Source organism: Anomaloglossus baeobatrachus, chromosome 3 (assembly GCF_048569485.1).
Source record: "Anomaloglossus baeobatrachus isolate aAnoBae1 chromosome 3, aAnoBae1.hap1, whole genome shotgun sequence".
NCBI classification, from domain to species: Eukaryota; Metazoa; Chordata; class Amphibia; order Anura; family Aromobatidae; genus Anomaloglossus; species Anomaloglossus baeobatrachus.
Genome location: NC_134355.1, coordinates 30130235 through 30142652, shown reverse-complemented (window position 1 = coordinate 30142652; position 12418 = coordinate 30130235). Strand labels below are relative to the sequence as shown.

Here is a 12418-nt window from a genome sequence, read left to right as displayed (position 1 = left end):
ATAATCCTGCCTGTCTTGTCTCCAGCAGTTCAGTGATAGTCCTGCCTGTCTTGTCTCCAGCAGTTCAGTGATAATCCTGCCTGTCTTGTCTCCAGCAGTTCAGTGATAATCCTGCCTGTCTTGTCTCCAGCAGTTCAGTGATAATCCTGCCTTTCTTGTCTCCAGCACTTCAGTGATAATCCTGCCTTTCTTGCCTCCAGCACTTCAGTGATAATCCTGCCTTTCTTGCCTTCAGCAATAAAGTGATGATCTCTGTTTTCTTAGCTCCAGCAGTTTATTGATAATCCTGTTGAACATCTCTCCAGTAGTTCAGTGATAATCCTGCCTGTCTTGTCTCTAGCAGTTCAGTGATAATCCTGCCTGTCTTGTCTCCACCACTTCAGTGATAATCCTGCCTTTCTTGTCTCCAGCACTTCAGTGATAATCCTGCCTTTCTTGCCTCCAGCACTTCAATGATAATCCTGCCTTTCTTGCCTTCAGCACTTCAGTGATAATCCTGCCTGTCTTGTCTAGCACTTCAGTGATAATCCTGCCTGTCTTGTCTCCAGCAGTTCAGTGATAATCCTGCCTGTCTTGTCTAGCACTTCAGTGATAGTCCTGCCTGTCTTGTCTTTAGCAGTTCAGTGATAATCCTGCCTGTCTTGTCTCCAGCAGTTCAGTGATAATCCTGCCTGTCTTGTCTCCAGCAGTTCAGTGATAATCTTGCCTGTCTTGTCTCCAGCAGTTCAGTGATAATCTTGCCTGTCTTGTCTAGCACTTCAGTGATAATCCTGCCTGTCTTTTCTCAGCAGTTTAGTGATAGACCTCCTGTCTTTTCTCCAGCAGTTGAGTGATAGCCCTGCCTGTCTTGTCTCTAGCAGTTCAGTGATAATCCTGCCTGTCTTGTCTCCAGCAGTTCAGTGATAATCCTGCCTTTCTTGCCTTCAGCAATAAAGTGATGATCTGTTTTCTTAGCTCCAGCAGTTTATTGATAATCCTGTTGAACATCTCTCCAGTAGTTCAGTGATAATCCTGCCTGTCTTGTCTCTAGCAGTTCAGTGATAATCCTGCCTGTCTTGTCTCCAGCAGTTCAGTGATAATCCTGCCTGTCTTGTCTCCAGCAGTTCAGTGATAATCTTGCCTGTCTTGTCTCCAGCAGTTCAGTGATAATCTTGCCTGTCTTGTCTAGCACTTCAGTGATAATCCTACCTGTCTTTTCTCCAGCAGTTTAGTGATAGCCCTGCCTGTCTTGTCTCTAGCAGTTCAGTGATAATCCTGCCTGTCTTGTCTCCAGCAGTTCAGTGATAATCCTGCCTGTCTTGTCTCCAGCAGTTCAGTGATAATCTTGCCTGTCTTGTCTCCAGCAGTTCAGTGATAATCTTGCCTGTCTTGTCTAGCACTTCAGTGATAGTCCTGCCTGTCTTGTCTCCAGCAGTTTAGTGATAATCCTGCCTGTCTTGTCTCCAGCAGTTCAGTGATAATCCTGCCTGTCTTGTCTCCAGCAGTTCAGTGATAATCCTGCCTTTCTTGTCTCCAGCACTTCAGTGATAATCCTGCCTTTCTTGTCTCCAGCACTTCAGTGATAATCCTGCCTTTCTTGCCTCCAGCACTTCAATGATAATCCTGCCTTTCTTGCCTTCAGCACTTCAGTGATAATCCTGCCTGTCTTGCCTCCAGCAATAAAGTGATGATCTCTGTTTTCTTAGCTCCAGCAGTTTATTGATAATCCTGTTGAACATCTCTCCAGTAGTTCAGTGATAATCCTGCCTGTCTTGTCTCTAGCAGTACAGTGATAATCCTGCCTGTCTTGTCTCCAGCAGTTCAGTGATAATCCTGCCTTTCTTGTCTCCAGCACTTCAGTGATAATCCTGCCTTTCTTGTCTCCAGCACTTCAGTGATAATCCTGCCTTTCTTGCCTCCAGCACTTCAGTGATAATCCTGCATTTCTTGCCTTCAGCACTTCAGTGATAATCCTGCCTGTCTTGCCTCCAGCAATAAAGTGATGATCTCTGTTTTCTTAGCTCCAGCAGTTTATTGATAATCCTGTTGAACATCTCTCCAGCAGTTCAGTGATAATCCTGCCTTTCTTGTCTCCAGCAGTTCAGTGATAATCCTGCCTGTCTTGTCTCCAGCAGTTCAGTGATAATCCTGCCTGTCTTGTCTAGCACTTCAGTGATAGTCCTGCCTGTCTTGTCTCCAGCAGTACAGTGATAATCCTGCCTGTCTTGTCTCCAGCAGTTCAGTGATAATCCTGCCTGTCTTGTCTCCAGCAGTTCAGTGATAATCTTGCCTGTCTTGTCTCCAGCAGTTCAGTGATAATCCTGCCTGTCTTTTCTCAGCAGTTTAGTGATAGACCTCCTGTCTTTTCTCCAGCAGTTGAGTGATAGCCCTGCCTGTCTTGTCTCTAGCAGTTCAGTGATAATCCTGCCTGTCTTGTCTCCAGCAGTTCAGTGATAATCCTGCCTTTCTTGCCTTCAGCAATAAAGTGATGATCTGTTTTCTTAGCTCCAGCAGTTTATTGATAATCCTGTTGAACATCTCTCCAGTAGTTCAGTGATAATCCTGCCTGTCTTGTCTCTAGCAGTTCAGTGATAATCCTGCCTGTCTTGTCTCCACCACTTCAGTGATAATCCTGCCTGTCTTGTCTCCACCACTTCAGTGATAATCCTGCCTGTCTTGTCTCCAGCAGTTCAGTGATAATCCTGCCTGTCTTGTCTCCAGCAGTTCAGTGATAATCTTGCCTGTCTTGTCTAGCACTTCAGTGATAGTCCTGCCTGTCTTTTCTCAGCACTTTAGTGATAATCCTGCCTGTCTTGTCTCCAGCAGTTCAGTGATAGCCCTGCCTGTCTTGTCTTCAGCAGTACAGTAGACAAGTGATGGTGTGATGATTTTATTTTGCACCTTTGCACAGGGGGACATATTTGTTGTGAAAAAGTTTGTGATTATTATAAATTTCATGGTCTCTTTAAAGAAAGCCAGTGAAAGTCAATAATGGCATGTGTCAGTGATGCGAGGCCTCTGTATCCTGCTGAATTTACAATATTTTTGTCCTCTTCTTATTTCTGATATGACGTCTGATTAATAATAAGTTTCGGTGACATTCCCGTCCCCACAATACAAGACTCTGCGTATAAACAGCGGGGCGATGAATGCGACTGTGTGCCGAGTCCTGTAATAATTCATCCGGGAGGATTACAGTAATGACATTGTCTGTGCGTCCTCGGGACCCCCGCACGGTCATGTGTCCACGAACACCCCCCGCAGACAATGGCGCCCTTCTCATCTAAGGATAAAGTAATGGAGGGGGGCGGCCGTGGGAAATCTTAGCCTGTTTCATAAAGTATGGAAATACATAGATGTTCCTTTTGGGTATTTTTTCTGTGTCTGGCAAACACTATGGGGCGACCGGCCTGGCTTGTTTTTAGTAGCCGTCACCGTGGCCATATTGGCTTTCCAAAACACAGAAATAATGTCCCACTACAGATTGTAAAGGGGGTCTCTCATCTGGAAAGATCACTTTGTTGAAGGATATCTCACCTGGATAAGCCAGAGAGTGAGTTTCCCCTCGACTTTGCGTCACCCATCTTTGACGTTGCCGCTTCACGTCTGACTTTGTAGAGTTGTGGTTCCATCCGTGGTAATCCCTTTCGGACCGGTGATGCTGGGCGAGCTCTGGACCTGCCGGTGTTGCGGAGTGGGGGGGGGATAATCGCAGGTGGTGTTCTCGCGTAGCCCCCTCCACCTCCGTTTTTTCGCTGCTTTGTTAGGTGCGGTTGATCGTCTCCCTCTGCCTAACGCAAAAATCTTCTTCTTTCAGGAGAATCGCGCTTTAGTAAAGGAACCATCTTCCCAAAATGACCCACTGGTTTCATCGCAACCCACTCAAGGCCACCGGACCGGTCTCCTTTAATTTCTATGGCGTCGCCTCCACCCCCGCAGCATCAAAGATGTGCAGGTGAGAAACACGTTATATCAGAAGATATGCAGGTATCAGCTGCTACAAATGCAGGGATGGGGTCTACAACGGGTCCCCTCCACCTGGCAGTGCGTGACTTATATGCTGATAAGTAAATGCCCACAATGTACCATTATTTGCAAGAATAACCTTTCAATACAGATATCAGACCCACCACCTGTCATAGGGTGTTGATATGTCCTAGTAATATGCGATCACTTTAGAAAATGAAACTATCCCTTTTAATTCTAAAAATTTCTCAGCCACCACTAGAGGGAGCTCCTCCTAGTGGTGACTGCAGTTATTTCATTGCCACTACTAGATGGAGCTCCCTGTATAGCACTTATCTAATGAACTCAGATCTGTCTGCAGGGAGCTCCTCCTAGTGGTGACCGCAGTTATTTCATTGCACCACTAGAGGGAGCTCACCGTATAGCACTTATCCAGTGAACTCAGATCTGTATGTACGGAGCTCCCCCTAGTGGTGACCGCAGTTATTTCATTGCCACTACTAGATGGAGCTCCCTGTATAGCACTTATCCAGTGAACTCAGATCTGTATGTATGGAGCTCCCCCTAGTGGTGACCGCAGTTATTTCATTGCCACTACTAGATGGAGCTCCCTGTATAGCACTTATCCAGTGAACTCAGATCTGTATGTATGGAGCTCCCCCTAGTGGTGACCGCAGTTATTTCATTGCCACTACTAGATGGAGCTCCCTGTATAGCACTTATCTAATGAACTCAGATCTGTCTGCAGGGAGCTCCTCCTAGTGGTGACTGCAGTTATTTCATTGCCACTACTAGATGGAGCTCCCTGTATAGCACTTATCTAATGAACTCAGATCTGTCTGCAGGGAGCTCCTCCTAGTGGTGACCGCAGTTATTTTATTGCACCACTAGAGGGAGCTCACCGTATAGCACTTATCCAGTGAACTCAGATCTGTATGTACGGAGCTCCCCCTAGTGGTGTCCGCAGTTATTTCATTGCCACCACTAGAGGGAGGTCACCGCATAACACTTATCCAATGAACTCAGATCTGTCTGCAGGGAGCTCCCCCTAGTGGAAGCTCCATCTCTTCCCTCTTTACCAGTCTGTCTATTGTAACTTGGATATGTATTCTGCATGTAACCCCTTCTCATGTACAGCACCATGGAATTAATGGTGCTCTATAAATAAATAATAATAATAATTAATAATAGTGGTAACTGCAGGCATTCAATTGCCACCACTTGAGGGAGCTCACCACATAACACTCAACCAATGAACTCAGATCTGTCTGCAGGGAGCTCCCCCTAGTGGTGACTACCGGTATTCCACTGCCACCACTAGAGGGAGCTCACCGCATAACATCCAGTGAACTCAGATCTGTATGTAGAAAGCTCCCCCTATAGGTGACCGCAAGCATTCCACTGCCACCACTAGAGGGAGCTCACCATATAGCACTTATCCAATGAACTCAGATCTGTCTGCAGGGAGCTCCCCCTAGTGGTGACTACCGGTATTCCACTGCCACCACTAGAGGGAGCTCACCGCATAACATCCAGTGAACTCAGATCTGTATATAGAAAGCTCCCCCTATAGGTGACCGCAAGCATTCCACTGCCACCACTAGAGGGAGCTCACCGTATAGCACTTATCCAATGAACTCAGATCTGTCTGCAGGGAGCTCCTCCTAGTGGTGACCGCAGGCAGAATGTTATCATATCCCTCTATGGATTTAGAGCTCTGTAACCCCCTCCCAAAAAAACAGAGCACCAATCTTGTAAAAGTGCATTTATTATCTTGTCAGTGAATCACTGGCTGATATAATTTCTTACTTTTTAGTGATTTACGGACGAGCAGAGTGCGACTTCTGGAAATGTTCACAGACTCCACCTGTACCCCGGAGACGATGAAGAACGCCTCGGACGCCTACTTCTCTTTTCTGCTAGGTGAGTGGAGAAACGGGGAGATCACACTTTACAGTTAGGTCCAGAAATATTTGGACAGTGACACAATGTTCGCGAGTTGGGCTCTGCATGCCACCACATTGGATTTCAAATGAAACCTCTACAACAGAATTCAAGTGCAGATTGTAACGTTTAATTTGAAGGTTTGAACAAAAATATCTGATAGAAATTGTAGGAATTGTCACATTTCTTTACAAACACTCCACATTTTAGGAGGTCAAAAGTAATTGGACAAATAAACCAAACCCAAACAAAATATTTTTATTTTCAATATTTTGTTGCGAATCCTTTGGAGGCAATCACTACCTTAAGTCTGGAACCCATGGACATCACCAAACGCTGGGTTTCCTCCTTCTTAATGCTTTGCCAGGCCTTTACAGCCGCAGCCTTCAGGTCTTGCTTGTTTGTGGGTCTTTCCGTCTTAAGTCTGGATTTGAGCAAGTGAAATGCATGCTCAATTGGGTTAAGATCTGGTGATTCACTTGGCCATTGCAGAATGTTCCACTTTTTTGCACTCATGAACTCCTGGGTAGCTTTGGCTGTATGCTTGGGGTCATTGTCCATCTGTACTATGAAGCGCCGTCCGATCAACTTTGCGGCATTTGGCTGAATCTGGGCTGAAAGTATATCCCGGTACACTTCAGAATTCATCCGGCTACTCTTGTCTGCTGTTATGTCATCAATAAACACAAGTGAGCCAGTGCCATTGAAAGCCATGCATGCCCATGCCATCACGTTGCCTCCACCATGTTTTACAGAGGATGTGGTGTGCCTTGGATCATGTGCCGTTCCCTTTCTTCTGCAAACTTTTTTCTTCCCATCATTCTGGTACAGGTTGATCTTTGTCTCATCTGTCCATAGAATACTTTTCCAGAACTGAGCTGGCTTCATGAGGTGTTTTTCAGCAAATGTAACTCTGGCCTGTCTATTTTTGGAATTGATGAATTGTTTGCATCTAGATGTTAACCCTTTGTATTTACTTTCATGGAGTCTTCTCTTTACTGTTGACTTAGAGACAGATACACCTACTTCACTGAGAGTGTTCTGGACTTCAGTTGATGTTGTGAACGGGTTCTTCTTCACCAAAGAAAGTATGCGGCGATCATCCACCACTGTTGTCATCCGTGGACGCCCAGGCCTTTTTGAGTTCCCAAGCTCACCAGTCAATTCCTTTTTTCTCAGAATGTACCCGACTGTTGATTTTGCTACTCCAAGCATGTCTGCTATCTCTCTGATGGATTTTTTCTTTTTTCTTTGTCGCTCCATTGGGAGACCCAGACAATTGGGTGTATAGCTTCTGCCTCCGGAGGCCACACAAAGTATTACACTTTAAAAGTGTAACCCCTCCCCTCTGCCTATACACCCTCCCGTGCATCTGCATCACGGGCTCCTCAGTTTTATGCTTTGTGTGGAAGGAGGCACACATCCACTCATGCATTCTCAGACTTAGTTATATCGGTTGGAAGAAAAGAGGGCCCCCTCGGGGCCCCCGGCATGTTCCCTTCTCACCCCACTTTGTCGGCGGTGCTGTTAAGGTTGAGGTACCCATTGCGGGTACAAAGGCCGGAGCCTCATGCCGTTTTCCTTCACCATCCCTTAGCGGCTCTGGGAGAAGTGGGATCCTGACCGGTCATCCATTCACTGGGACCGTGCTCCCTCCGCAGCCCCTGTGGGAATCTGCCGGACAGGAGTCTATTCATCCTCAGGGACCGGGCCCTGCATCTCTAAGGTACTCTGTGTCCCCATGGGGACTGTGCATGGAGCGCCTTCTTCCCGGACGCTGCAGCAGCTGCTGATTTGTGAAGACCAGCGGACTTCCGCGCCGACCGCGCCTGCTTGTCGGCCGCGGTCTTAAATTTAGTCCCCGGCTTCATCGCGGCCTAGTAGCAAAAATCCCGCCCCCGGGCCTGCCTGTCAGGGGTAAGGGCGGGACTGCCGACCTGACGTCGGATGTGAGGGCTGGAGCATCCTGTATGTTTCCTCCCCCCTCACTGATCACTGTGGGGACCCCAGATTCCCGCACTTTTTCTAGCACCGCCCACGGCTCCACTCCTCCCCTGAGAGCTCCGGCAGCCATTTTTTTGGCATTCTGCCGGTGGAGGATTATCAGGGAAGAGCTCTGCAGCTCTGGGAGACCTAAGGCAGGGAATCTGGAGGACACACACTCCGCTTTTTAGCGGTCGGTAAGCCACACCGGTCACCCGGTGCTGGTCCCCCATAGGGTGCCGGAATAGATACGTATTCTATATATATATTTCTGTTCGGTCGGGCTGTATACCCTTTCCCATATACCCTCAGTGATCACTCTCCTAGGAGACAACAGCATGTCGTCCACAAGGAGCAAAGGTGCTAAGGCACAGGGTTTTTTTGCGACCTGTACCTCTTGTGGGGCTATGTTACCTGCGGGTTCCACCTACCCTCACTGTGAGCAATGCTCGGCCCCTGTTTCGGTTGCTCAGCCGGAGCCTCGGTCACTAGTGGGCCCCTCGGCACAGGTAGACCCCCCTGCTCCTTAGTAAATGATCTTATCTCGTCCATCAACCAGGTGTTAGATCTATCTCCCCCGCCTCCACCTGTAGAGGAGTCGGCTTCTCAGCAGGAGAAACATTAGTTTCGGTTCCCCAAACGTACACGGAGTGCGTTTTTCGATCACTCTAACTTCAGAGATGCTGTCCAGAAGCCCAGAGCGGTTCCGGACAAGCGCTTTATTAAGCGCCTTACTGACACACGTTACCCCTTCCCCTCTGACGTAGTTAAGGGTTGGGCTCAATGTCCCAAGGTGGATCCTCCAGTCTCTAGATTGGCGGCTAGATCTGTGGTAACGGTTGCAGATGGTTCATCGCTAAAAGATGCCACTGACAAGGCAGATAGAGCTCCTGGTCAAATCCATCTATGAAGCCACGGGCGCGTCTTTTGCCCCGGCCTTTGCAGCCGTGTGGGCACTCCAAGCTATCTCAGCTTGTCTGGCTGAGATTAATGCGATCACACGTAATTCTGCTCCGCAGGTTGCGTCTCTGACTTCTCAAGCGTCAGCTTTTTCTTCCTACGCCATGAACGCAGTCGTAGACTCTGCTAGCCGTACAGCGGTGGCATCCGCTAATTCTGTGGCAGTCCGCATTGCCATGTGGCTGCGCGAATGGAAGGCAGACTCTGCCTCCAAGGGGTTCTTAACCGGTTTGCCGTTTTCTGGCGACCGATTGTTTGGCGAACGATTGGATGAGATTATTAAGGAATCCAAGGGAAAGGACTCCTCCTTACCCCAGTCCAAACCTAAGAGACCTCAGCAACGAAAAATTCAATCGAGGTTTCGGTCCTTTCGTCCCTCCGCCAAGTCCCAATCCTCTTCGTCCAGCAGGCCGGAGAAAGGCCAGAGGAACTCCTATGCGTGGCGGTCTAAGTCACGCCCCCAAAAAGCCGCCGGAGGCGCGGCCTCCTCATGACTCTCGGCATCCCCGAACCGCATCCTCGGTCGGTGGCAGGCTCTCCCACTTTTGCGACGCCTGGTGGCCACATGTTCAAGACCGATGGGTGAGAGACATTCTGTCTCACGGTTACAGGATAGAGTTCAGCTCTCGTCCTCCGACTCGTTTCTTCAGAACCTCTCCGCCCCCCGCTCGGGCCGACGCACTTTTTCAGGCAGTGGATGCTCTGAAGACAGAGGGAGTTGTGATCCCTGTTCCCCCTCAGGAACATGGTCGCGGCTTTTACTCCAACTTTTTCGTGGTGCCAAAGAAGGACGGATCATTCCGTCCCGTTCTGGACCTCAAACTACTCAACAGACATGTGAGCACAAGACGGTTTCGGATGGAATCTCTCCGCTCGGTCATCGCCTCGATGTCACAAGGAGACTTCCTAGCATCGATCGACATCAAGGATGCTTATCTCCATGTGCCGATCGCACCCGAACATCAACGCTTCTTGCGTTTCGCCATCGGGGACGAATACCTTCAGTTCGTGGCATTGCCTTTCGGCCTGGCGACAGCCCCACGGGTGTTCACCAAAGTCATGGCATCCATTGTGGCGGTCCTACACTCTCAGGGCCACTCGGTGATTCCCTACTTAGACGATCTCCTAGTCAGGGCACCTTCTCGGGTGGCGTGTCAACACAGCCTTACAGTTGCTCTGGCGACTCTCCAGCAGTTCGGGTGGATAATCAACTTCCCAAAATCCAAGTTGACACCGACCCAATCACTGACTTACCTCGGGATGGAGTTTCACACACAGTCAGCGGTAGTCAAGCTACCGCTGGACAAACAGCTTTCTCTGCAGGCAGGGGTGCAATCTCTTCTTCGGGGTCGGTCACACCCCTTGAGGCGCCTCATGCACTTCCTGGGGAAGATGGTGGCAGCGATGGAGGCAGTGCCGTTCGCGCAATTCCATCTGCGGCCACTCCAATGGGACATTCTCCGCAAATGGGACAGGAGGTCGACTTCCCTCGACAGGAACGTCTCTCTTTCCCTTGCAACCAAGACGTCTCTTTAGTGGTGGCTCCTTCCCAATTCTCTATCGCAAGGAAAATCCTTCCTACCCCCAACCTGGGCTGTGGTCACCACGGACGCGAGCCTGTCAGGGTGGGGAGCGGTTTTCCTCCACCACAGGGCTCAGGGAACCTGGACTCCGGTAGTGTCTTCCCTTCAGATCAATGTTCTGGAGATAAGGGCAGTGTATCTAGCCCTATTGGCCTTCCATCGGTGGCTGGAGGGCAGACAGATCCGTATACAGTCGGACAACGCCACTGCCGTCGCATACATCAACCACCAAGGCGGCACTCGCAGTCGTCAAGCCTTCCAGGAAGTCCGGCGGATTCTGCTGTGGGCGGAGGCCACAGCCTCCACCATCTCCGCGGTTCACATCCCGGGCGTAGAAAACTGGGAAGCAGATTTTCTCAGTCGTCAGGGCATGGACGCGGGGGAATGGTCTCTTCACTCAGACGTGTTTCGAGAGATCTGTCGCCGCTGGGGTATGCCGGACGTCGATCTCATGGCGTCACGACACAACAACAAAGTCCCGGCATTCATGGCCCGGTCTCTAGATCACAGAGCTCTGGCGGCGGACGCATTAGTTCAGGATTGGTCGCAGTTTCGACTGCCTTATGTATTTCCTCCTCTGGCGATGCTGCCCAGAGTGTTACGCAAGATCAGGTCCGACTGTCGTCGCGCCATTCTCGTCGCTCCAGATTGGCCGAGGCGATCGTGGTACCCGGATCTGTGGCATCTCACGGTGGGTCAACCGTGGGCGCTTCCAGACCGACCAGACTTGCTGTCTCAAGGGCCGTTTTTCCATCTGAATTCTGTGGCCCTCAACCTGACTGTGTGGCCATTGAGTCCTGGCTCCTAGCGTCTTCAGGATTATCTCAGGATGTCATTGCCACTATGAGACAGACCAGGAAACCAACGTCCGCCAAGATCTATTACAGATCTTGGCGGATCTTCTTATCCTGGTGCTCTGATAATGGTTTTACTCCCTGGCCGTTTGCCTTACCCACTTTTCTTGCATTCCTTCATTCCGGAATGGACAAGGGTTTGTCACTCGGCTCTCTCAAGGGACAAGTATCGTCGCTCTCCGTATTTTTTCAAAAGCGCCTGGCCAGGCTTCCGCAGGTCCGCACGTTCCTGCAGGGAGTTTGCCACATAGTCCCACCTTACAAGCGTCCGCTGGAACCCTGGGACCTTAACATGGTGCTAACGGCTCTTCAGAAACCACCTTTCGAGCCGCTGCGGGATGTCTCTTTATCACGTCTTTCGCAGAAGGTGGCATTTCTAGTGGCAGTTACTTCACTCCGAAGAGTGTCAGAGCTTGCAGCGCTGTCATGCAAAGCCCCCTTCCTGGTGTTTCACCAGGATAAGGTGGTTCTGCGTCCTGTCCCGGAATTTCTCCCTAAGGTGGTATCTCCTTTTCATCTCAATCAGGATATCTCCTTACCTTCATTTTGCCCTAATCCAATTCACCAATGTGAAAAGGATTTGCACTCATTAGATCTAGTGAGGGCACTCCGGTTCTACGTGTCTCGCACGGCGCCCCTGCGCCGTTCAGATGCGCTCTTTGTCGCTGGCCAGCGTAAGGGTTCGCAGGCTTCCAAGTCAACCTTGGCGCGGTGGATCAAGGAACCGATTCTTGAAGCCTACCGTTCTTCTGGGCTTCCGCTTCCTTCGGGGCTGAAAGCCCATTCTACCAGAGCCGTGGGTGCGTCCTGGGCATTGCGGCACCGGGCTACGGCTCAGCAGGTGTGTCAGGCGGCTACCTGGTCTAGTCTGCACACTTTCACGAAACACTATCAGGTGCATACCTATGCTTCGGCAGACGCCAGTCTAGGTAGGCGAGTCCTTCAGGCGGCGGTCGCCCACCTGTAAGAGGGGGCCGTTTCGGCTCTTTTTATTGAGGTATTCTTTTACCCGCCCAGGGACTGCTTTTGGACGTCCCAATTGTCTGGGTCTCCCAATGGAGCGACAAAGAAGAAGGGAATTTTGTTTACTTACCGTAAATTCCTTTTCTTCTAGCTCCTATTGGGAGACCCAGCACTCGCCCCTGTGCC

The 12418-nt window shown here is 49.9% G+C and overlaps 1 protein-coding gene across 2 annotated transcripts in view; it reads left to right on the top strand.

The window, feature by feature from the left end:
• Positions 1 to 12418, top strand: part of BROX (BRO1 domain and CAAX motif containing) — a 50953-nt gene that overhangs the window by 11607 nt on the left and 26928 nt on the right. For both annotated transcript variants that reach the window (XM_075339102.1, XM_075339101.1), the window contains exons 2-3: positions 3797 to 3934; positions 5762 to 5868. In XM_075339102.1, coding sequence (XP_075195217.1) covers positions 3834 to 3934; positions 5762 to 5868 — 208 coding nt within the window. In that variant the 5' untranslated portion in view covers positions 3797 to 3833. The remainder of the gene's footprint in view (positions 1 to 3796; positions 3935 to 5761; positions 5869 to 12418) is intronic.